A 26,664-nucleotide genomic window follows, 5' to 3' on the forward strand; every position below is an offset into this window, starting at 1 on the left:
GGTTGGCAAGCTTGAGCAAAGATTTTGCAGTGTAGATTCAGGGCTACAAAAAAGCATTCAGACATACAGTCCTAAATGTGAGAACTTCTTGAGTCAATCAAAATTTAATGAACTTGCAAAAACACTACAGCATTGACCAGAAAAAAGAGGAGGTTCTGATGACCAGAAATGTTCTTGCCCAGAAAACAGAGGCTGGATGTTCACCTAAATATATATTGTCTGTGCACCACCTCCTTGATTCAGACATGTTTCCCTCTCTGAATGCAACCATCCAAGTTACCCTAATAGTGCCTGTAAGTAGGTGCTTATGTGAAAGGTCCTTTAGTTAAGGTTGTTTAAGGGTATGTTGATGAATGTTCTTAGTCATCCAGCTTGAAGAGAAATCTTGGTTTAAAAGACTCCACCTGGGCTCATATTGGTTCTGGACTTCTGTTAGATGGCTTCATGTACTCTTCATTTTAAAAAGTTAAAGAAGCCATCTCTGAGATCCTTCTCCAGAACATTTCACATTTGTTCACACCATGATGATCCACCACTTTAATAAAGCATTTTTACCACCAATGACAGCATTCAGTGAATCAGCACAGTATATAAGTCTGTATATAAGTCCCATCAGTTAATTTAGACTGAAGGAGAGGTGAAATGTCATTGAAAAAATTAACAGAAGTCCAGTTGAATTCTCTTAAGCCAAGATTTCTGTTTAACGAATGCAAAGAAGAGTATCATACCTCGATGTTATGGAAATGTACACCTGCTCTGCTGAAGTTAAGGAATTTTAAACAGTAAAGGAAGATTAGAGAGAATTCCAGCCTAGCTTCTTTATTACACATCTAACACTTTTAATAATACATCAGCTTGTTATTGACTAATTAATTAATTTATAATACCTCACATCAATATCTCACATCAATAGCACAATTGAGTCACAATTTACCGACACCAGCAGGTGCTCTTTCAACATGCGGCGATGAAGTGGCACATAGGTGGAATATGTTTAGTGAAGCAGGTGCTCTTTCAACATGCGGAGATGAAGTGGCATGTAGGTGGAATATGTTTAGTGACATAGTAATGTTACATATTTTATTACCTGATATTCAGTTAGTCAGAAACATTTAAGATTGCACAGTGATCAATTTTTCTAAACATAACAGCAAAAAAAATAAAAATACAGAATATAAAAACACAAAGATCAGTTACACAACATATTAATATACATATTAAGTACAACACATAAACATTAGAAAACTTACTTTAAAGCTGTATTTCTACAAGGTAAAGCACTGATTTATTCTAGTCAAGACAATCTTAAGCTTTGTGCATGAATAATATATAATATGTGAATTTTATTAGCTGCTTTATTGCTTATGCATACACATACAGTCAGCATATGCGGCAACTACTGTTAACACGAGTGTGTTTTTTTCTCATAATGTACAGATACAATTATTGATGTCCATATGACATGCATTGAGTTTTAATCTAGCGGGAGCAACGTAAAAATATATTCTGTTTGACATGATGGGATTGTTTTTATGCCCTAAGTCTTATTTAGTTAGCAGAGACCTCTGTCAGAATACAGAAGCATAATAAATTGATTTAACTGGCCGCCATATATATAGACACTAATTAATAATTATAAAAGTAGTGACAGAGTGAGATTATTTTCTTTTTTACCAGTAGAGGAAAAATTAAAAGGCATATCAAACTTGAACGACTTATTAAAATAAAAATTCTGTCATTGCAATCCAATCTCACATAAAGCTAACATAACCATCCATTACAATTCATGATGTTCATCGAACCTAAACTTCAGAGAAACATATTCTTTTCATACATTTTTTGTTCATTAGCATTTAATTACATTATGTTACACTGCTGAAAATGTCCTACTTTAATCTCACATAATGCTTAAATCAATTTTACTGAGGTCAGAGATTCAACTAATTTATCTGGGCACAGCATATTTAGACTGTGGGAAACTCCAATAACATCTAGACAAACTGCCAATCATTGAGTCCATTTGATAAATATATGAGACTTTGATTTCAGTAAAATGAACCCCAATATATAATTTAATTTGTCCTGCAAATGTAAGTCACTAATATCAGGAGGGAAGCTTCACAATATATTATAGTATTTACCTTCTCCAAAGCTTCTGACTTCAGGTAAATCAATATGTTCGGTATATCCTTAATGCTAAATAAAAAAAAAACACCATTGCCCTGTCCCCATTGAGGCTGTTTTTACACTGCTCTCTCTCGATGATTCACAAACTGGACCACCTGTTTGTGAGCGTGGGAAATAACTGGAGAGAGAGGAATTAGCATGGTAGCGGACGCTGAAGCACCAGGAGTCAAAGCACTGGGTGTGGACGTGGCAGGTGTTGAAGCTCCAGATGTTGAAGCAGCTGGTGTTGAAATGACATGGGTTGACTCACCAGGGGTCCCACAAGGTGTCATACCAGGAGTAGCAGGGGTGACAATAACAGGGGCCAAGACTGGACTTTCAGTTGCAGCTCGAGACTCTAGTTGTGGAGTGGATGGGACAAATCGAGCTTCTCTGATCCGGTAAGGGCTTCTGTAGATGGAAATGGGTGACAGCTCAGAACCCCAACCAAGATAACTCCCACTGGAGGGGGACTGTGCATCCATGCTGAAGTACAGGGATGTGCTGGACTCTCCAGATATTCCTATTTTTTTTTCTGCGGAGCTGATCAGGAGAGGGGAACGTCTCTCGGGTGACCAGCCAGGAGTCTTGATGTCCAGAGAGCCTACAGATGATGATGCTTCAGTTAGGGTTCCGGCATTGCTGTCGATATGGCAAATGCTGTCTGGTTGTTGTGGAGATGAAGGTGATGGTGAGCCATAAGCAGCGCTCTGAAAGTCTTCATCACCTTTGAATAAAGTTTAGATTGAATGCTAATCATAAACATATATTTTATTTCCTTAAGTGTAATTTGACATGCACTGTATGTATGTATGTATGTATGTATGTATGTATGTATGTATGTATGTATGTATGTATGTATGTATGTGGCACAGCTGCGGGCGAACCCGCCCCTATGTCCTCGCTCACTCCATGCACCTGTGGCAAATCTGTTCTAGTTCCCTGCGCTATGCTGCCTCCCTGCCAGATTGTCCTCTGTGTTCCACATGACTCTCCATTGTTTTCCTGCCTGCCTGTTTTCCTGGTTCCGACCCTGCCGGTTCCGACCCTGCCTGTTCCCCGTTATATCCTGTCTGCCTTCAGTTCCTGTTAATAATATAATAATATGTTCAACTGAACTCTGGTGTCGCTCTTGGTTTCTCGTCTGCTGCCTGACAGTACAATCTGGCCAGCAATGAACCCAGCGCACAACCTGTCCCCGCTTGACCATTTAGAACGAATTGAGGGGATCCTGCAGCAGCATGAGGAAGTGGTGGCGGCAAGACGCACCACGGATGTGAACGAGCGGGCTTTCGCGGCGCTCTTCGAACAGCTCAACCGACTGTCTGTGCGCCTGGAACCGGCGGCGCCTCCCGCTTCTTCCGTACCTACGTCAACTCCCGTGTTTCCGCATCAGGGTCCCGAACCTCAGGTTGGCGCGAGACCTGCAACGCTTTCGTGGTGAACTGTTCCCTGCTGTTTTCCCTGCAACCTCGCACATTCGCGACGGAGGCTGCCAAGGTGGCGTACACCATCTCGCACCTCACCGGACGGGCGTGGCTCTCCTCTCCTCTCCTCTCCTCTCCTCTCCTCTCCTCTCCTCTCCTCTCCTCTCCTCTCCTCTCCTCTCCCCCTCCTTCTCCTTTTCCTCTCCCTCTCCTCTTCTTTTCTCTCCTCTTTCCCCTCCTCCTCCTTCTCCTCTCCTCTACCTCCCCTCCACTCTACTTCTCCTCTCCTCTACCCCTCTCCTCTCCTACCTATCCTATCCTCTACCTGTCCTCCCCCTTCTCCTCTCTCTTTACCCAGCCGGCCATCAGCAGGAGGGTCCCCCTACATGAGCCTGGTCCTGCTCAAGGTTTCTTCCTGTTAAAGGGGAGTTTTTCCTTGCCACTGTTGCTTGTCTGGGGTCAGGCCCTGGGATTCTGGAAAGCGCCTTGAAACAATTTTGATTGTATAAGACGCTATATAAATAAAGATTGATTGATTGATTGATTGACTGATAGCTTATGACATTCCCAGCTCCCTGGATGGGGCCATTGACCTGGCGATCCGGGTGGATCTGAGGGCTCAAGCTCGTCAGCGGGAGAAACTCCAGAGGAGGCAGCTCGTGGTGGAAGACGAGTTCCCGATGGAGGCTGCTCCTCGGCCAGCAGCACCTTCTGGAACCCAAGAGGAACCCATGCAGCTGGACCGCACCTCGCTCACAGGGGAGGAGCGCAGGCGGCGCCGTCAGTCCAACCTGTGCCTCTACTGCGGCAGACAGGGCCACTTCGTGGTGACCTGTCCCGTAAAAAGCCCTGCCTCACCTGTAACTGGGGGGATACTGGTGAATCCCATTGCTTCTTCCCCTCAACAACCCCGCCTCTCGCTCCAGGTTCGCTTCCTGCTTCCTGGGGGCCCCCATGACCTAGCTGCCTTCGTTGACTCTGGTGCGGACGCCTGTCTAATCAGCGGAGAGATGGTCCGGCAGCTAGGCCTCGGATGCGAGCCACTGGCGTCTTCCGTCCCAGCCCAGGCGATGGACGGGCATCACCTGGGGAACATCCGCTACCGGACGGGCCCGGTAACAATGTTGCTGCCTGGGAACCACCGGGAGGAGATCCGCTTCCACATCTTGGAGGGGATGCACCTTCCCTTGGTCCTGGGCTACCCATGGCTCCGCCGCCACAACCCGCACCTCAACTGGGAGAGAGGGGGGATCCTGGAGTGGGGAGTGGGCTGTTACCGGTCCTGCCTGGGACCAGCGCCGGCCCCGCGGGCGACCGCGGCCCCGGCCGTCATGCTGCCGGGTCTGGCAGGGGTTCCAGATTAGTATCACGACCTAACCAAGGTATTCCGCAAGGCCCGGGCAACCACCCTCCCACCGCACCGCAAATTTGTAATCATGAGCCCTTATAGTTCCCTGCGCTACGCTGCCTCCCTGCCAGATTGTCCTCTGTGTTCCACATGAATCTCCAGCATTTTCCTGCCTGACTGTTTTCCTGGTTCCAACCCTGCCTGTTCCTGATGACTCTGTTTTGCCTGTTCCCCGGTATATACTGTCTGCTTTTGGTTCCTGTTAATAAAGTTGTGTTCAACCGAACTCTGGTGTCGCTCTTGGGTTCTCGTGCTTGCTGCCTGACGCGTGTGTGTGTGTGTGTGTGTGTGTATGTATGTATGTATGTACTGTATCCCACTATGGGACAAACCTTTTTCCTCTGAGGGTGGAGCGCTGGACACTTCCTCTACACTTTCTTCAGGAATGGCCTCCTGGACTGGGATGATCTCTGGAATCCTTCTTATATCCAGGATGGTCGTGGGTGGAGCTTTTCTTACTGGTCTGGCTATCACAGTTGATTGAGCTGGTTTAATGGGTTGGACAACATCTCTAACCTGGAGAGAAAGATTAGAGGGTCAGACTACAGACAGATGAAGAAGCAATCTCACTAGCTTTGATCAAACTGCCAGACTGAATCTTTTTTTTTTCCAACTACCATGTCATTAATCCAGAATCTTTGCATCATTTACATGATTTACAAATATCATTTGCTGTCTGTCCATAACTCTGATAATTTTAGATGGATGGTTGAGACATAGAGAAAAGGATCCTGCCTCTGGAGCTTGGCTCACTCTTGGTGCTGTTTGAGGAACTGGTTGTGAGTTCTTTGGAACTTGTGGTCGAGCAGGTGGATTCTGATAAATGAAAAAATCTTATAGATATTTGAATAAATTAAATTGATCTGAGATGATTGTTGGATTTAGATAATCCACAGAAGATCAAGATTCATGATCAGATTGTCAAAGGGCTCACGAACCTGGGGAACATGGAAGTCATCAGGGGAGTGAATTTCTTCAGACAAACCCATTAGTCCTGCCAGTCCACCCTCCCCATACAATGACCAGATCCTTGTTACAGCTCCTGTTTTTAGGGCCAAGCGGATCAGCAGCCAGTGATGATGTTTCCAACCCTCCCATTGGATAGGGAGATCCATGAGAGTCCCCCCACCTGATAAAATTACTGGTCAAACATTAACTGAAAAAGAGACAGATGGAAAGAACAGAAAGGCTGAGAGCAGACCAGAGAGTGTTGCATGTCGATGGAAAGTGGGTGTTACTTTCTCCTCTAAAGACAGTGTAGATCCACGTTCCATGCAGGCTCCTCCAATCCCTTTGTGGCGAATGCTCTGGAATATCTCAAAAGACCTTGGGTGGAGGAATCGATAGTAAAGTGCCAATGATATCACTCCTGGTTAGAAAGAGTAAGAGAAGGTCATCATTTTACCCCAAATGTACAAAATCAGAAAGCAGAAGTTTATGACATTAAACCCTTTTCCTCCACCAAAAATTGTTCTTATTTGAAGTGTAGGATTGCACATCTCACCTATCAGGAAACTACAGAGGACTGCAGCTGGAATCCCCACAGTATCCCAGGACACCATGGTAAACATCCAAGAGGAGGCCAGAAGAAGAAAAGCATTTTCAATGAACATGACCTAAAGACAAACAAACAGAAATGAAGTGCAGGGGATGAACTTGTCTGTTTCTCACACATGAAATCATTTAGTTAAACCGTTGGTTGGTCCATTTACAGAATCATTCCATTTTCAACACATCATTTTTCACATCATGTCTTTTGACAGATAATGAGAAGGAGTACTGGTATGGGGGTTCATGTCCAAATGGAAGTGTATTTTTTACTTTCTGTTAAGGTTTCAGGGAAGAAGGATCCACAAGCAGGCAATGCAGTAAAACAAATGTCATCCACTAACCAGCAGGAAAACAAGGTGGGGCAAACATTCGATAATGTGGACAGATCTTCTCTTCTCATATTAACACCAGCAGAACACAAAATATCTGACTGCACACTTACAAAGGCTCCGGCAAGAAGTATGGAACTTACAGTCACAATCTGGCAAAGGCTGAAAGGCAGACTGGTTTAAATATTCACAAAATGGAGGGAATATAGAACAAAAACAAGAAGTAGATGGATGGAGTCTCTGCACAAGGCAAAAATTTAAACAGACCCACATGCTTAACACCAACTTACAAATCAGTAACACTTTCTGCCCATGAAATTTGGCCTCGCTGTTATGAACTCAGCAGAAACGTGTACATATCAGGTAGAAGCCCACAGTACCTCCCTCTTAAACGGAGGAACTGGATGGGTCCTCAAAAAGTAATCAGGTCCAAAATGTCCTGAGAGGGGACCCAGCACCTCTCCTGAGGGCCATAACCCTTCAGTCCAGCAAATACTGAAGACCACAGCCCTGACGGCGGACAACTAGAAGCTGATGAAATGTGAAAATCTCTGAACCGTCAATGATTCACGGGGCAGGGGGGCTTAGGGGCAGCGCAGAGGTGATTACTAATAAATGGTTTAATCCAGGAGATAAAGAAAGTGGGGTGGACACAATGGAGGGTGGAGGGAAGCTTAAGTCAAATTGCAGCAGGACCAATAATCTTAATGGGTAAGAGTCGACCATGAGTGGAATGTCCCGGGTGGAAAGCCAGACCAGCTGTCCCTCACAACAGAGAAGAGTCTTAATCCTGGCTGAGGCCGTTAGTACTACAATCCTCCAAGTCTGGTGACACCAACGGACAAAGGCTTGGGCCAAAGACACACCGACGTCCACCATCTGGACAGGGAAGGGGGCAGGGGGGCTGATAGCCAAGGGAGCATTCGAAAGGGGAGAGACCTGAGGAAGCGGATGCGAGAGAGTTAATGGAGTATTCCACCCACGGTATTGGCGGCTCCAGGAGGATGATTTCTTCGATGCCATGTACTGCAAGGTGGTTTCCAGTTGCTGGTTAGCCCTCTCCCTCTGATGATTGCTTTGAGGGTGAAAGCCTCAATAGACTGGCAGAAGCACCAATCGGTTTACAGAAGGCTTTCCAAAAGTGAGAAGTGAACTGTGGGCCTGTCAGAAACAACATGAAAAGGAAGTCTGTGATATTTAAAGACGAGTGATCGTCAACTCAGCAGTCTCTTTAGCTAAAGGGAGTTTAACCAAAGGAATCAGGTGCACAGATTTGGAGGAACAATCAATGACTGTGAGAATGGTGGTGTTACCACCATACGACAGGTGGCCGGTAACAGAATCCATGGCAATATGGGACCAGGGCCTCTTAGGTAAAGACAGGGGTTGAAATAGACCAGATGGAGGCTGTGTGGAGGTCTTACTTTGAGCACACACAGAGCAGGTGGAAACAAAGGCACAGACATCCTTTCCCATTTTTGGCTACCAAAACCTTCTACCAGTGAAGGGTAGGGTGCATCTCCTTCCAGGATGGCAAGAAAGCTGAGAAGAATGAAGGACCTGGAGGACCTGGGAACGATGAGACTTAGGGACAAGCAGATGGTTAACTGGACACTGACTGGGGGTTGCATTATAAGGTTGGGCGGAGCACAACGAGATCTCAATACTCCACTGAATTTCCCTGAGAAAACAGTGGTCTGGCAGAATGTTCCTGGGTTCAGAATACTCCAAATTCCCAAGGACAGGGTAGAGACAGGAGAGGGCATCAGGTTTGCCGTTCTTCAACCCCAGACAATTAACCAGTTCAACTGCCTCCTAAATGTTCTAAAAAGGAAACTGAACTGCGATTAAACTCACACTTCTCTGCCATGGCATAAAGCTGATTCTCCAGGAGGCGTTGGAGGACCTGGTGTACATGACAAGTATGGTCAGACAGGGAATGAGAAAAAAATCAAGATATCATCAAGATAAACAAAAAAGGCTGTGTATCATATCTCTTAGGACATCATTGACCAATGCCTGGAACACCTTAGGGGCATTAGTTAGGCCAAAAGACATAACAAGATAGTGACTTGTAGCGGTATTAAATGCTGTTCCATTCATCTCTTTTCCTTACACGGACAAGGTGGTAGTCATTGTGGAGGTCCAGCTTGGAATAGATGGAAGACCCATGGCGTAGCTCAAATACTTAGAACATGATTGGCAGGGGGTATCGTTTCTTAGAAGTGATCTCATTGAGACGCCGGTAATCGATACATGGACGAACAGAGCCATTCTTCTTCTCAACCAAAAAGAAACCGGCTCCCATGGGTGAAGAAGAAGGATGGATAATACCCTCAGCCAAAGACTCATGAATGTACATCTCCATAGCTACCGTCTCAGGCTGAGAAAGGAAGTAGAGCCGACCCCTAGGTGGCATTCTGCCCGGCAAAAGGTCAATACCATAGTCGTACGGGCAAGACCACAGGTTGGAATTGGCTAAATACAGCCCTAAGGTCCAAGTATTCAAGTGGGACAGCAGACAGGTCATTTCATCTGTGGAATCTTTAACTAGAGGGACTGGAACATGGGCTTGGTGAAGACAACGGGACAGGCAGTAGGGGTTCCAACCCAGAATCTTGTTACTGACACAATCTATGTGCAGGTTGTCTTTCTTGAGCCAGGGAAGACCTAATTCAACCGGAGCATTATTGGAATCAATGATATGGAGCTGGATAAATTCAAGATGATTGCCAGAAGTCAATAGGGATACAGGGGCAGATACATGGATAACATTTGTCAGCTTCCTACCATTAAAGACGCTGTTGTCACTGACCCTACCACTCTGAAGTTGCTGGGATAGGAGATGAGGATGACTGGTGAACGTTGCCTTTTTCTGGGCAGGACACGTAGTGACTGGGCTCACCACAATAAAGACATAAGTCAGTGCTGTGCCTTCATTGTTTCTCTGCAGCCAAGATGTGATAATAGTTTGTCTGCTTGGGTTCTGGATTCAGTGGCAGGGCAGTATTAGCCAGATGAGGCATTACCTCTTCGCTGGGTGCTCTAATGCTGCCCCTTGAAATCCTCCATCTGCTACGCTGCTGGAGTCGGGAATCTACACGGATAGCCAGATCAATCAGAACATCTAAGGACGTGGGCAATTCATGGGTTATTATTTCATCCTTTAATAGCTCAGCAAGGCCATTGAAAACCACATTGAATTGAGCCTCAGAATTCCATCCACTTGAGTCAGCGCGTCCCAAACTCCATGGCGTAATCTGAAACTGAACCTTTACCTTGCCGAATGTGCAACATCTCCCGAGGTGCCCCTGTTTGGACTAATCAAAAACGTTCATCATTTCATCTGAAAATGTCACAAAGGAATTGCAGAAAGTTGCTGAGTTATGACATAAGCCACTTTTGCCTGGTCTGTAGGAAAGATGGTTGCAGTTGAAAAATTAGATCACAGGAAGAGCGACAAGTACCAGGTTCCCTTAGGAATGGGGGTGTGTGTGTGGGGGGTGGGGGTGGTAGTCGGGGTTCTGAAGTAGCCGGACTGGACTGTGGTTGAACATGTCCCTGAAAGATAGATGGTTAGGTATTAAGAAATTGGAGTTGCTGTACGGTCACGAGGGCCGCAAAGCTGGTAGACATAGCACCGGCTGCCTTAACAATTTCCTCTACTTAGTGTCTGTTGCCTACCAAGCATGATCCCATGCTGTATAAGGATGGATTTGATCTGCGTTTGATCCACTGGGTCCATGGTTGGCCAGATCATACTGTTAAGGTTTCGGGGAAGAAGGATCCACAAGCAGTAAGACTCAAATGTTTAACGATTTAATCAGGTCTTCAGCATCATCCACTAACCAGCAGGAAAACAAGGCGGGACAACCATTCGATAATGTGGACAGATCTCTCTCTAATTAACACCAACAGAACACAAAAAATCCTTTGACAAAAAAGAACAGACTGCATACTCACAAAGGTAAGGCATATGGAACTTACAGTCACGTGTCACACCCTGCTCCAGCCCATGGACTCAGTTCTTTTCCACTCCCCTGCTCACACCACACCCTCTGATCATACACCTGCTCTCACTCACTGATCATTCACCTGCCCTCACTCACTGATCACTCACCTGCCCTCACTCATCAATCAGTTCACCTACCAGTATATATTCTCCAGCCTCACACTCACTCGGTGCCAGATCGTTATTCGTTCCTGATGACCTTCCAGCGTATTCCTGTTTGCCTGCCTGCCCGGTTCCGATCTTGCCTGTTCCTGACCATTCTGTTTAGTCTGCTCCCCTGTAAACTCTGTCTGCCTTCTGCCCGATCTCGACCTTGCTTGTCCCCGACTATTCTGTTCTGCTCGCTCCCCGGTGAGTCCTCTCTGTTGTCTGTGTCCGACAATAAAGCGGTGTTCAGCCAGACTCGTGTGTCGCATTTGGGTTCTTATGTGGTTCCTGACAGTCACGATCTGGCAAAGGCTGAAAGGCAGACTGGTTTAAATATCCACCAACTATCACTACAAATAGAAAACAGGTGTATTCACAAAATGGAGGGAAAATAGAACAAAAACAGGAAGTAGATGGGTGGAGTTCCTGCACAAGACAAACATGTAAACAGACCCACGTAATTAACACTAACTTATAAATCACTGGCACTTTTTGCCCATGAAATTTGGACTCGCTGTTATGAACTGAGCAGAAACATATACATACCAGGTAGAAGCCCACCATGCGACATCTTGACTGACCATACTTCACATTGAGGAAAAAGAAGATGTGAATGGCCCCAAGAATGAGGTTGAAAAGTCTCCATCGACTAGTGGAGCGGATGATGTCGGTCTGCTGCGACACCATCCAGAAAGTAGCTCCAAGCCAGTGTACACCTTATAGAAACAAGCAAGACAACATTTAATACGTTCGATGAAAATCTCAAACAAAATCACTTTATTTAGTCAATTGAAAATGAGGGTGGGATGAAGCATGACCTACCGATGACGCCCAAGACCCATTGTCTGAAGACACGTGTGAAGAGCATGAGAACAGTAAACCTTGATCCCAACATGCTGACCTGCCAACACAGACATGAGGAGAGTGACAGAAGAATGATGCTCAGGTGTCCAACACCATCATATGAATATACAACTGATTTTAAGCCCACCCTCCACAGGAGTCGACAAAGGATAGCAGCTGGGGTCATCTGTAGGTGTCCTGGTCTGATGAGGGAACAGGCTCGGGCATAAAGGACCAAGGCCCAGGCAAGAGACAGTAGACACACAGCAAAACACACCGAGGCTGTAAGGGACAAGAAAAGTATGAACACAATTCATACATCAGCTGCCAATCATCTTTTTTGACAACTCCCCTCTTGATCCAAATCAAACTGGGGCCATATAGGACTTCACCTTCCAGATCTGTTTTTACCTTCTCCTTCAAGCTCTGGTGCTCCTCAGGGGTTTCATTATCGTGTTAGTCTTAACAATTTGTCTGGTTAGCCAGGCGCTCATGGACTTGCATCTAGCATGGTAAACTTGTCTGATCTGTCCTTTATCTTCCCCCATAGGGGCGGGCTCTTCTTTGTCCAGAAGAAGTATGGCTCTCTGACGGTGTATAGATTATTGATCCCTGAAAACATCACTGCCAAGAATAAGTACCTGTTACATCTCCTGGATACTGCTTTTAGTCCATACCTTAGAGTTTGGATGTTTTCTAAGCTCAATCTTCGCAACAATTACAGTAACATCTGGTTTGTACACTGGCGTCTCTTCTTTGGCTGCCCATTAAATTTAGAATATTTTTTAAAATTCTTCTTCTGACCTACAAGGTCCTCAGAGGCCTAGCTAGCAATCCTACCTGGAGGAGCTAGTGACACCTTATCATCCCAATAGACCGCTCCGCTCTCAGAATGCTGGTCTACTTGTGGTCCCCAGAGTCTCTAGGGGTAGAATGGGGGGCTGAGTATTTAGCTACCAGACCCCCCTGCTGTGGAACCAGCTAGCTGTCCAGGTACGGGAGGCTGACTCCATCTCTACTTTTAAGATTAGACTTAAAACCTACCTCTTTGAAAAAGCTTATTATCAGTAATTCTGTAGTTCCAGTTACTGTCCTAGACATGATCACCTGACAGGCCTCTGGTACCCCTTTGGGTCATTGTCTCCTCTCCTCTCCTCTCCTCTCCTCTCCTCTCCTCTCCTCTCCTCTCCTCTCCTCCTCACCAAGTAGACTAGTGATGTTATTTCTTGTGTAGTTTTTCTGCCCCCCCCCCCCTCTTCTGTATTCATCTACAGGTATCGCCGCCTTCGTAAGATGTATGCTGACCTACTGACCTGCTCAAGGTTTCTTCCTGTTAAAGGGGAGTTTTTCCTTGCCGATGTTGCTTGTTGGGGGTCAGGCCCCGGGATTCTGTAAAGCGCCTAGAAACAATTCTGATTGTAACAGACGCTATACAAATAAAGATTGATTGATTGATTGATTGATTGATTGATTGATTGATTGATCGATCAAGGTGATGAATAAAAGATGGCTTTTAATACTCCTTTGGGCAACTTCAAGTATCTTGTAATGCCTTTCGGTCTTACTAACGTCTCAGGCAGTGGCCAATGATGTCCTTCGTGATCTTCTATACAAGGTCCTCTTTCTTTACCTTGATGACATCTTCCTTTTCTCTGAGAAAAAAGAGGAACCACCTACTTCTCCAGCATCTCTTGGAGAAGAAACTTTTGGTAAAGCAGAGAAATGCGCCTTTCTCACCAGTTCGGTCACTCACTGTTGGACAGGGATGACTCTTGCCAGATCCTGCCAAAGTGAGTTGCAGTGGCAGATTGGTCCACTCCCTCTTCTCGTAAACAGCTACAATGGTTCTTGGTTTTTGTAAATTTCTATCAACAGTTCATTCAAGATTATAGCAAAGTTGTTGATCCTATCATCAAACTAACTTTTACACTAAAGATTTTTCAGACCCCAACTGGCTTTTTTGGTCAAGGTGGATGCTTTGGACATTGGAGTCAGTGCTGTTCTCTCCCAGCTTGACCCAGCCCTTCAGAAGATCCATCCTTTCAACCTTCTTCAGTCAATGGCTGACACTGGATGAGGTAAGTTTTTATGTCGGAAATAGAGAGCTGCTCACGGAGGTCCTAGCCTTGCGGGAATGGAGACACTGGTAGAGGGTTCCGTCCTTCCGTTCGTAGTGTGGACCGACCATAAGAACCTGCCCGACCTCCAGAATACTAGGAGGTTAAACTCCTGGTACTCTTTCTTGGTCAAATTTTTCCTCACTTACTGGCCCAGTTCCTGTGACGTCAAGCCAGATGGACTTTGTCACTAGTCTTCCCCTGTTAGATGGGAATACAACCCTCCTCACCATGGTTGATTGATTTTCCAAGGCCATCCACTTCATTCTTGTTATGGTCGGTTGTATCAGGACCCGAAAGCAGGCAACACGCAGTGGATGATGGTGTCCAAAAAGCACCTTTATTGAAGGTGATCAAGAACAGTACGGTCCACGAAAGGTGTAGAGATCTCGACATAGTCCAAAACTTAGTTCACAAAGAAAACTCACCACAATAGTCAAGCCACAAGAAGTCAGGGTTTCGCAAAGAAGACAAAACACTCCAACGCTGGCAAACGGGAGTTCTGTCTTTTAATAGGAGGCTAGATTGCCGATAGACAGCAGGTGCACCTGCCTGCGGCGCCAGCTGCGGCTGGAGAATGGCTCCACCATGCCCCCTGCAGGAAAGCTCCCAGAAGCTGGGAATCCAACATCCCCCCCTCCCTCAAGCCCTACCAGGCTTGTCTGGGTGGGCGCGGTAGAAGTCGTGGAGGAGGCTGTTGTCCAGGATGAACCGGCGGGGAACCCATGATCACTCCTCCGGACCGTACCCCTCCCAATCGACCAGGAACTGGAAACCACGACCTTGTAGGTGAACGTCCAAGATACTACGGACCGTATAGGCAGGCCCCCCATCCACAATGCGGGGAGGGGGTGGAGGTTCGGAGGGGGAACCAGATCTGACTCCGCGATTGGCTTCACCTTGGAGACATGGAATGTGGGGTGTATCTTAAACGTCGGGGGAAGCTTCAGACGGATGGCTGCAGGGTTCACCATCCGCTCCACCTTCAAAGGGCCCCACAAAGCGAGGAGCCAGCTTCCGGGACTTGACCTGTAGCGGGAGGTCCTTGGTGGACAGCCAGACCTTCTGACCTGGCTGATAGGAAGGGGCTGGCGTCCGGTGTCGATTGGCCTGTTGTTGCGAGCGATGAGAGGCCCGCAGGAGTGCTGCACGGACCTGCCTCCACACCCTCCTGCAACGGCGCATGTTGGCCTGCACCAAAGGTACTGCTACTTCGTCCTCCTGGACCTCAAATAACGGAAGTTGGTACCCCGGGGCAGCCATGAAGGGGGACACACCAGTGGACGCTGAGACCAAGGAATTGTGGGCGTACTCCACCCACGGCAGGTAGGTGCTCCAGGTGGACGGGTTCTGAGCCGCCACACACCTCAGGGCGTCCTCCAGGATCTGGTTGGTTCTCTCTGCCTGCCCGTTGGCCTGTGGATGGTACCCTGACGTAAGGCTGACCGAAGCTCCCAGCGCAGAGCAGAAAGCCCTCCATACCTGCGAGCAAAACTGGGGGCCACGGTCGGACACAATTGCCCTCGGAATCCCGTGGAATCAGAAAACGTGCTGAACCAGGAGCTCCCCGGTCTCTGTGGCTGCCGGGAGTTTGGGTAGGGGAATGAAGTGGGCAGACTTGGAAAAACGATCGACCATGGTGAGGACCACTGATGACCCTCGGAGGGGGGAAGGCCAGTGACAAAGTGATCTGCGACCACGGACACATTCCCAGGGGCTGGAGGAGACCTGCCGGCGGCTGATGGGATGCTTTCTCCCTAGCACACACGGGGCAGGCAGCAATGTAGTCTCTGGTGTCTCGGGTCATGGGGGGCCACCTGAACCACTGCCGGAGGAACTGTAGCGAACAGTTGACCCCCTGGGTGCCAGGTCAATCTTGAGGCGTGGGCCCATTGCAAGACGTCAGAACGTACTGCCTCCGGGACGAACAGCCGGTTCGGGGGACCCCCACCTGGGTCTGGGGCTGATTGCAGGGCCTCACGGACTCTCTCCTCCACCTGCCAGGATGCGGCTCCCAGGATGCAGGAGAGGGGTAATATTGGGTCCGGATCTGCCTTCACTGGATCGGAGGCGAACTGGCGGGACAGGGCGTCAGGCTGGTCAGGACGAGCTGGACATGCTCCTCCTCCGAGTCGGAAAAGATCAATATGTCATCCAGGTAAACAAAGAGGAACTTATTTAGCATGTCCCGGAGGATGTCATTGATTAGGTACTGAAATACGGCGGGGGTGCTGGTAAGCCCAAAGGGCGTCGCTAGATATTCAAAATGTCCCAACGGGGTGTTTAAAGCCGTCTTCCACTCATCCCCCTCTCGGATCCGCACCAGATGGTATGCGCTGCGAAGATCCAACTTAGAAAAAACCTGGGCCCGGTGGAGAGGGGCGAAGGCTGCGTCGAGGAGGGGCAGTGGATACTTATTCCTAACCGTAATCTCGTTTAATGCCCGGTATTCAATGCAGGGGCACAGCGAACTATCCTTCTTCTGCAGAAAGAAGAATCCGGCCCCAACTAGAGAGGAGGAGGGCCGAATCAGACCGGATGCTAGGGACTTCCCTATGTAGTTCTCCATCGCCTCCTTTTCTGCCCTGGAGAGGTTGTACAATCGGCTTGACAGTAAGGTGGCCCCGGGGAGGAGATCGATGGCACAGTCATATGGGCGATGAGGCGGAAGGGAGAGAGCACGCTGCTTGTTGAAAACCTCGCCCAGGTCATGGTACTCCTTCGGGACCCGGGACAGGTCTGGGATCTCCTGGGCAGGAACCGAGGCCCCTGAAGAGGGGGTGACAGCTGAACGAAGACAGTTGCTATGGCAGGCCACACTCCAGCTCACCAGTCTCCTGGTTGACCAATCGATCTGAGGGTTGTGTCGGGCTAGCCACGGAGCCCCAAGGACTCCTGGGGAATGTTGTAAAATATCGTGAATTGCATTTTATGCTATAGCTATTTTAATGAAAGTAGGGTAGTTTCATGGATAATGTGAGAAGGATCAACTGGGGTAAACTGGGAAACTTTATGTGAGCGTGTTTTGTGGTGAACTTGGTTCGTGCGCCTGTCTGACACACTTCTGAAGATTTCGACGTCAATTTGGTGACCCCGACGTGATCTGCTCCAGAGGAGAGTAGGACGGGCACGCACGTCGAAGGCCCAGATCGACTGGTCTTTGGCATCATCCGGAAAAGGCCTGACTAAAGAGGTAAACACTGCCTGTTAAATCGAAATTGCTGAATGATGTCAAATGAACCGTGTTGATCGTTAAATTTTGGAAAAAAGGAGTAAAGAGAGGCGTTTGGCCGTTTTGACTGAGAAGTAACCACAGATTGGTCCCGGTTTTTGGACAGATTGGTCCGAATTTGGTTCTGGACAGCTTGGTCCAGATTTGGAGGACTTTGGTCCTGTTTTTTGGACAGATTGGTCCGAATTTGGTTCTGGACAGCTTGGTCCGGGTTTGGAGGACTTTTGTCCTGGTTTTTGGACAGATTGGTCTGAATTTGTAGACGGTTCTCTTGGTTCTGGAGGAGCGGTCTGAATTATGGCTGAGGCACAGAACACTGGGGGTGAGGGGCCCCGCGACAGTTGGCTGGAAAAACTGTTTAAACGACATCTGGCCAAAACAACTGATGGTGAAAGGGAGGAAGCAATAAAAAGATAAAAAATGTTTCGGGACAAGGACGGAGACAGATTCTTAGGGATAGAAGATGGCAAAAAAGTTTACAAACACTGTTGGGGATTGTCGCTGGAAATAAAACAGGAGAAGGATAAATGTGACGCGGAGTTGATGAGTACGAGTGTGTGGGAAAAGCGTAACTTAAGAGAGAGAATGAGAGTCAAGCAATGTACCCGGTGTTGACAGGAGGAAATATAGTTGTGACAGGAGGAGAGTTGCAGTTGGAGGCAGGTGCAGTTGGAGGCAGCAGAGCGCAAGAGGTAGAAAAGGCAATGTCTAAGCTGATAGTGGGAGAGTTAGAACAGCCGACGACTTTGTCTTCACTTAACCCGTTCGTACTGCGCCCAACGCAGGAGGGCGGACAGGTCGATGGATGGTTGGCTGCGCAGCGGAGCATGATAGAGGATAGTGAGAATTGAGAACATGTTGGTGAAGGCCCGGGACGAGGGTGGAGCTAAGACACGGAAGAAAGGCAGGCGTAGACGTAAGGATGAGGTAGAGAGTGAGGATGAGGAAGAAGGCACTGGAGGCGGAGTGAAGGCATGTGACGGGCTGACGCTTAACTGGGAGCCGCCCCCACAGCAGGCGGCCCCAACACATGTGGGGAAACCCCCACAGGGCGGGGCCACGAGTCAATCAGAAACTCCAGCCCCTCCCACCCAGGGAGGTGGATCTGTAACCAGGTCACGAATGGAGGAAGCTGTGGGAGGACAGTACCCCCTGGTGGCCAGTCAAGGCGGGGGAGCCCCGCAGTATAAACCATGGAAACTGCAGGATTTAACAGCCCTGAGGCTGGAGCTGCCCTCGCTTCCCAATGGAGCAGCACCGTGGATAGCAGCCTTCAAGGCACTGACAATGAGTGTGGCCTTAGCACTGGGGGATGTCCGCATGGTTGTAGCTGGGATTAGAAAAGCTGGCCGGGGTGGAGCAGTCGGCAGGCACCGCAGTACGGGGGGAAAACAGAGCTCCAGACACTACACCATTTGCAGACCACATCGACGCTTTCTGTGATGCACTGAGATTACACTTCCGCGGCTATCGGAGATTTTTCCCATCGCTGGAAGGATAATGGTTCTGGGAGTCCAGAGACTTGGCTACACGAGGCTCGCCAGAAATGGTTACAGATGACGGGGGAGCCCCCAGTTGATAATACTCCTGCGATGGTGATGCTTAAAGATAAACTATTGAATAATGTTCCAACACCAGTAAAAGAAAAACTTTTAGATAATCCTTTAATGGCTAGAGCACCATGGCCCCAGTGGTCACAGTGTCTGGTCACCCTGCTACAGAAACACTGGGAGAAAATACAACAACAAGCACAATCACAACAAGCAGCAGCTAACACCTTGGTACACATTCAGCTAGAACAGGCTAAAAAACAAGCAAAAAGAACTCAGGAGGTGCTCAGGCCTCGCCAATGGCGGCCTTTCAGGGGATGACACAGCACGCCCCACCCTCAATCAATCAATGGGGACAAAACCGTGGTGGACGATGGGGTGTGCAGAGGGGCCCACGCCGGGTCACAGGTGTGGCAACTGCGGTAGATTCGGACACTGGGCGAGAAACTGCAGGGCTAGGAGAGGTCCCGGAAGAGGGGTCCAAGAGACTCAAAGCGGGGGCGAACCCAGATGGGGCCCGCCTCCAGGACGAGGAATGTACCCGTAGAGGGGCCCAGCTGGCACTGGATGGAACCTGGCCGAGCCCCTCCTTCCTCTGATGGTGGATGGTGTTGAAAAACTGTTTCTAGTGGACACGGGTGCGACATGGTCTGCACTGCAACATGGAACTGATCCACCATTGTCATCGGAGCAGGTAAAGGGAGTGGAAGGCCAACGCCTGTACATGCAATGAACTGCCCCATTGGATGTTCGAATAGGAGCACAATCTTTCAGCCACACGTTTCTTTATGGTCCTGATTGTCCTGTTAACCTTCTGGGGCGAGACATTTTCACACTTTTGGGCTGCAATATTGACATTGCTCAAGGCGGGGGGACCATCATCACCTTCCGCAATGGCGAATCCTTCCACTGCTCAGACAAGGCTGCGCACACTCAGACTCTTCTGTGGCTGGGCACAGAAAACCCCGGGGACCTCCTCACTGCTGACATTTATTGGGGACTTCTTACGGGACCTGACGACAACCCGCTCATGGCTGCGTTTCGCACGTGGGGCCCTCTCATCAGGGAGTTTTGGGCCTGTTCGCCACCTCCAGACCCCCCACATGTGACGCTTTTTTATGATAAAGATAACAACCTGACATATCAAGAATGGTTCAATTCTAATCTGGATGGGCAGCATTGGGTGGTGTCTGCATCTGGCATTGTCCTGGGACCGCAGGGTGTGGCCGCACCAGTGCATCTTACACCAGAACAACTCCAACATTACAAGATGGGCCCTGATTCAGCACCACACATCACACTAGCCGTAGTGATGGGAGGACAGGCTAAGGCCTTGGGACCTATGGTTGCTGAAGCCAATACAATCAAAGATTGGGTATCACTGGAACTCAGAGATTTGTGGACCTCCACGAGCCATCCTAAATTTAGATTTATCAAAATTAGCTGTGAGATACCTGTGGTCCTCCAGCGCCGACAACTCCAACGACATCATGGGGCGGAAGATTCTAATGACCGAGAGGCAGAGGTTGCCCTTACGGAGCTGCCTCCCCACATGTGGGTCAATCATCAGGCAGATGTGGGTCTCGTTCAGACAGCCCCAGTCACCTTTCAAATTGACATGACAGACCCAGTGTTTATCCCACAATATCCTATAAAAACAGAAGCACGGCCTGGCATTGAGGACACTGTGAATGGCTTATTAGCCGCAGGTGTCATTTACCCGACCTCCTCACCTTGGAACACTCCAATCCTACCCATTCTAAAGGCAGATGGGCAATCCTATAGGATGGCACACGACCTTAGGGCCATCAACGCCCTAGTCAAAGAAGCACCCCAACCAGTCCCCAATCCAGCCACCACATTGGGACCACTTACACCAGAGGTTCACGGTCATCGATCAGACTAACGCATTTTTCTGCCTCCCTTTGCACCCTAAATTGCAACCCATTTTTGCATTCACATACAGGGGGCACAATATACATGCCCCAGGGGTTTTCTTTAACTCCTGGGATCTTTAACACCATCCTCAGGGACATTTTGAAGCAATCTCCAAAACTTCCACCAGACACTGTACTGATTCAGTACGTGGATGATCGGTTAATAGCATCCACCTCTAGAGAGGCATGCACATCAGCCACACTCAATCTTCTCCACTACCTGAGCCAGGCAGGGTTCTTGATCAAAAAATAAAAACTCCAGTTAGTAAGGAGAAGGGTCACTTTCCTGGGAAACTTGATATCAGGGCGAGGCAGAGAGCTGACTTCCCTACAGAGACAAACCATTCTCCATCACAAAAAGCCCCATACGGTCCAGGATATGATGGCCTTCCTGGGCCTCATCAACTTCTCCAGACATTTTCTTCCTGACTATGCGGGCCGCAGCGCTCCACTACGGGCTTTGATGAAGTAACAGGGTGTGGGGAATCTCCAGTCACACTTAGAGTGGACACCGGAGGCTCAGGTTGCTTTTGATGACATTAGACAACTATTGGCCAATGCAGCGGCGCTAAATAAACCAAACTATGCCGCACCATTTTTCTTGGATGTAGCTGATAAACAAACTATGGCAGCAGCCTGCCTTTATCAGCTACAACAGGGGGAAAGGATGGTACTAGGTTATTACAGCATCATTCTTGACCCAATTGAGCAGAAAGCACCACCATGTACAAGGTACGCAAAAACACTCATTGATTATTAACACCAGCCATGCGGTGTCAGCTTTTGTGGCATCCTCAGCATTCAACATCATTCCTGGAAGAGAAAAGACAGCAGTAGACACCCTAACACAACCACACATAACGTTTCAAAAATCTAAGATAAATATGGCAAAGTGCATGTCAGACGGTGAAGAACAACATGACTGCATCCAAGAAACACACCAAGTGGCGAAAGCACGGCCGGACACCAAAGTAACTCCGATCGAAGGTGCCATAGATTTGTACATAGATGGAAGCTGTCACAAAACGGATGAGGGATTACAAGCAGGGTTTGCAGATGTGATAAGAGAAGGTGAGAGATTTATCAAGGTGGTCTCAGGGAAGGTGGAGCCAGCATCAGCCCAGAGAGCGGAGTTGGTGGCGTTGCAAAAGGCACTGGCAGCAGTGCCAGGAAAACCTGTAAATATTTATACTGATTCTGCTTTTGGTTATTTTGTTGTACATAGAGATTTGGGTTCATGGAAGAGAAACGGATGGCGAACAGTAACAGGGGGAGGACTTAAGACCCCGAACACTCGAAGAGTGGGGGCACGCACAAGCGCAAGCAGAATGGACAGAACAACAACAATGGGAGGAGCACGGGGCCACAGTGGAGGAGATAGGGACAGAGGAGAAAGGACAATGTTCTCTGTGGAAAGGCCCCAAGGGGCAGCTGGTGGTTCCGAGCAGATTCCTGGCCCAAATGTGTGAAGAGGCCCATGGTCCAGCGCATGTGGGGGTGGATGCCATGAAAAGACTTTGTGTAAATATGTGGCACCCCGATCTGCACAAAATGATTGAACAAATTAGAATGAAGTGTGACATTTGTAACCAATTTAATCCAAAATCCACTTTTAGGACTGAGAAGGGGGCGTTCCCAGTGAGGGCCCCAGGAGGCAGAGATAATTATGGATTTTACTGATATGGGAGACCGGGCAATGGGCAAGCGCTATTTATTGGTCATAGTAGACAACTGCTCTGGATGGCCCGAAGCGTATCCTACTGGTAAGGAGGATGCAGCAGCAGTAAAGAAAGCATTGGTGAACCATTTTATACCAACACACGGGTTCCCTAGAATAATCTGGTCCGACAACGGATCTCATTTTAAGAACAAACACCTGAGAGAAGTAGAGATTGCAATGGGAATTAAGCACAAATTTGGCACGGTTTACCACCCTCAATCACAAGGGAAGCTGGAACGAATGAACTCTAACATAAAGACCAAATTGGCTAAAATCATGAAGGAAACGGGACTAAATTGGGTGGAGGCGCTTCCGTTGGCCCTCATGACAATTAGACACACTGTGAACAGAGCTACCGGGTTTACACCATTTGTACAAGGTTGAAAAGCAACGTTGGCTTCTGGTCTCAATTTGTGGTGAACTTGGTTCGTGCGCCTGTCTGAGTACACTTCTGCAGATTTCGACGTCAGGAAGAGAAGGACCGGGTGAGGAAAAAATGGATCTGCTCACGATGATTCCCAGAAACAACAAGGGTGATCGTCTGGGTCCAGTGCATTATCCTGGCCAGGACCTCCCCGTCGAGACCCAGAATGGTCTTCGGTTTGGGCAGCGTCTCGACGGGAAGGCGGGCCTGCCGGGCCAGGTCCTGGCTGATAAAGTTGTCATCCGCGCCCGAGTCCACCAGGAAAGCCGCAGACACAGTCTCCTGACCCCAAAGGAGCGTGCCCGACAGGGTTAGGCGGGCCAAAGGTGAGCAGGATGAGGAACCGCTAGCCAACGCTCCTACCGGTGTTGACGAGCTTAATCTTTTGGCCGCACCGGGCAGTCGGCGAGGAAATGGCCCGCGTGGCCACAATAAAGGCACAACCTTGCAGAGTGCTGGCGCTGATGTTCAGAACGGGTTAGATGAGTTCGGCCCAACAGCATCGGTTCACTGGGAGGAACCTCAGGAGCTGGAACGGGGACAGGGGCTGACAAGTCCACGGGGGCTCCCCTCAGCCTGGAGACACTCCCTGAACTTCTCACCGCACGTTTGCTTGTCCTCTGCCGAAGTCTCTCCCGAAGTCGATTGTCCAAGCGAGTCACCAGGCCGATGAGCGCTTCCAAGTTCCCAGACTCCTCCCTCGCGGCTAACTCATCCTTAAGGTCGTCTGAGTGAACCCAACAATTCCTCTCACAAAACTCCCCTTCGCTGCAGATACTGGGGATCTTCTGGTCCAATATATTTTCCGTCCATGGATTTCCGAAGCAAATTGTATCTGACCGAGGTCCTCAATTCATATCCAAGCTCTGGAGAGCTTTCTGTGCTGCGTTGTGAGCCTCTGAGTCTCTCATCTGATCATCATTCCCAGTCAAATGGTCAAGCAGAGAGGGCTAATCAGAGGTATGAGAGAAATGAGCTGAAATCCAGCGTCCCAGAGTTTGTTTCTGCCTTGAGTGGAGTATGCCCATAATTTGTTGGTTTCTGCTGCCATGGGACTGTCACCCTTCATGGCCTTCCGGAGGTATCAACCATCGCTGTTTGAGTTTCAGGAGGACGGAGTGCCAGTGCCCTTTGTGCATGCCAACCTGCTTTGCTGAAGAAGTGTTTAGAGACAGGTCCTTTCCGTCATTCTGTGTTCCTCCCTTCAGACACAGAGACAAGTCAATCGCCAATGTGTTCCAGCCCCTATCTCTGAACTTGGCCAGAAGGTCTGGCTCTCAGCAAAGGACCTTCCTCTACAGGTGGAGCCCCGTAAACCCACTCCTCACTTTGTCGGACCCTTTGAGAATGACGGCATCATTAACCCCTCTGCTGTCAATCTCAGGTTGCCCTATCACTCAAGATCCTACATCCTACATTCCATGTCTCTCGAGCGTAGACAGTTGCAGAGTCTGATCTGGTCCCTACGCCCTCCCCCTGTGTCATAGGAGGTGGTCCTGGTTCGGAATACGCCGAACTGTGTAGGTCCTATTGATTTTTGCTCCTCTCTTAAGGTCACCATGTTTCTTTACCTTTGTGAAGAGAGATGCTATGTATGGGATCTTTTCCCCATTCCGGGAGTGTTCCAGCATTCAAGGCTTTTTTGGGTTCATTACATTTTTTGAGACCTAGTTGGCTGCCTCCTGTCTGCATTCGGATCGAGTTTTAACAGAAACCGAACAACTCATTTGTACTCAAGGACAGCTAATACATACACAGTTGTTCCTGTACCCTCTCATGGTGATGCCACTGTATTCAAAATATTTGTATCAGGGAAAAACCTTCTCTGTTGATGGGATTATCTGCAGATGTATGGCTAACATGCTTTCATCCTTATTCACAGTGGTTTCTGCCGGTCTACAGGACATTAGCTGTATTTTCTGTTTTTCTGGTACATGCACTGGCCTCTTCTCCTCTCATTCCAATGTAGAAACATAAGTCTATTCCAAATGTACCTACCTTACAACCTGATGTCCATCATATGAAGGAGGCTTCTTGTTACTGGTATCAGGCTGGCCTTGAATAGACTAATTATGGATGATTGCTCTGTCAAACAGGCCAAATTACTTACATGGTGGTGGTTTCAAAAATCTGTTCACAAACTGCTTTGTTCATTTTTACATGAGGCAGATATATTACCGCTCCACTGACACTTAAAGAGGAATGTGTTCATCATTATTTTGTTGTCCAGACTAGGTGATTTCTTCAGTCAAAGCTGATGAATTCATGATTCATGCAGAACAACACACGGGAGTTGATAAATCACACACATAATTGTTTCCAGAGTTTATCATCCTCGTGCACATACCTGGAGACTTGAGTCCTATGTCAGTACATATGAGCACATAGGTGTGCAGCAGTGTCTCAGGGAGGGTGACAACCAAGGCCTCGAACAGACGTAAGGCCGATATGTCAGCCTGCTGCATGATATATCCATAAACATCCTCATCCGGCTGACACATGCACTCCCACAGCCTATGCAGGCCAGAGAAGATAGATGGATAGAGAGATTGAGAGATTTCTTTAGATTTCTATAGTCATCATTATAGAATTATCCCCTGCAAATTAATAAGTGTCTTTTAAACACTGATAAGAGTAGCCAACCTTTTGAAAATGCCCAGATGCAGGATGTGCGTCCATGTGAGAGACTTCCTGCAGATGTGTCCATCTGACAGGTACCACAGATAACTTAGCCATTGAGGACCCCACCCTAGGAAACATATGATGAAAATTTAAGTATTTATTGTACATCAGAAATTATTTCTCTGCTTTTGCCTTCCCTTTTTCTGTGCAGTAATGCTCTTTACATGTGACTCTGACATGACAATGAGAAACAATGTTTTCATGTAAGCGTGGACTGAAGAGTTGATTTCTCACCTGGCAGCAGGAACAAAGCGGTGAAGCCGGCTAAATAGGCATAGCAGTAGTTGTGACCCACCCACAAGTAATAAACAAAGCAGTAGATCACTGGAGGAAAAAAATGGAAATATTAAAAGTTATTTTCATTGAACACTAATTAATAAAATAAATGACACTGTGCTTGTTGGAAAAATCTAATGTGGTCATTAAACAGTTTCCCATGTTCACCACATTGGTCTGCGGCACTTCATTAGTCGTCCTTTATTACTCCAAACATGTAATTTGAGGTGCTTTCAACAAGATGTGTAGGAAAAGTTGGAAAAGTGTGTATGACTCTGCAGTTTTTACTGCATCGATGATTTCATAACAGCCAATAGGGAAAAGGTGCACTGCTGCCTGCAGATGCTGTATAATTATTAAAGGCTGAGATATAAGCATAATGGCTTATGGCAGACTAATGCATGCAATCTGAAATCCATCTGTCTCATTCAGAAAATATATTTTCCAAGATCCATGTTCATCTGTTATTGAACGCATACCTCTAAAGTCAAGAACAGGCCTGCGCATGAACATCATATACCACCAAAGTGTCCGTGTCATGTATGCGCATGTCAGGACTCACATGCCGTCCTCTCTGCAAGGATGAGAAATGCGGTAAAGGCGAAGACAGAGACTTGGCAGCATGGTATGCAAGTGCCTCCATTGCTCGGTGTCGCTGAGTAGTCTCTCATGGCGGTCTGAAGAGCTAAATGTTAGGGTAAGCGGAGCGTGGCGGTCCTTAGTAAGCTGTTCTGGTTCTGGGTGGGAGAGAGGTCCGGCTGCAGCAGACGCCTCTGCTCCGTAAGCCCGCTTCCCAACGTCATTGTCGGACCGTCCTGTTAAAGCGGTAGTATCACTACATGC

General features: G+C 48.0%; 1 protein-coding gene across 6 annotated transcripts; it reads right to left on the reverse strand.

Annotated features, from left to right (window-relative positions):
• xkr5b (XK related 5b) lies at positions 1–26,664 on the reverse strand. 6 transcript variants are annotated; one of them, XM_029845996.1, is made up of 13 exons: positions 26,301–26,424; positions 25,780–25,869; positions 25,507–25,612; positions 25,211–25,377; positions 12,032–12,165; positions 11,863–11,941; positions 11,587–11,756; positions 6,506–6,617; positions 6,203–6,370; positions 5,940–6,130; positions 5,737–5,817; positions 5,334–5,517; positions 67–2,893 (listed from the first exon to the last, which is right to left on the reverse strand). In XM_029845996.1, the coding sequence occupies exons 1-13, from the start codon at positions 26,359–26,361 to the stop codon at positions 2,244–2,246; spliced, it is 2,193 nt and encodes a 730-aa protein (XP_029701856.1). In that variant the 5' UTR covers positions 26,362–26,424; the 3' UTR covers positions 67–2,243. The 6 variants fall into 6 exon arrangements, with proteins under 6 accessions (XP_029701859.1, XP_029701860.1, XP_029701856.1 ...); XM_029845997.1 differs by having other exon boundaries at positions 68–2,770; positions 26,384–26,663; XM_029845995.1 differs by having other exon boundaries at positions 69–2,893; positions 26,384–26,663.

This window comes from Takifugu rubripes, chromosome 13, assembly GCF_901000725.2.
Source record: "Takifugu rubripes chromosome 13, fTakRub1.2, whole genome shotgun sequence".
In the NCBI taxonomy this organism is placed as follows: Eukaryota; Metazoa; Chordata; class Actinopteri; order Tetraodontiformes; family Tetraodontidae; genus Takifugu; species Takifugu rubripes.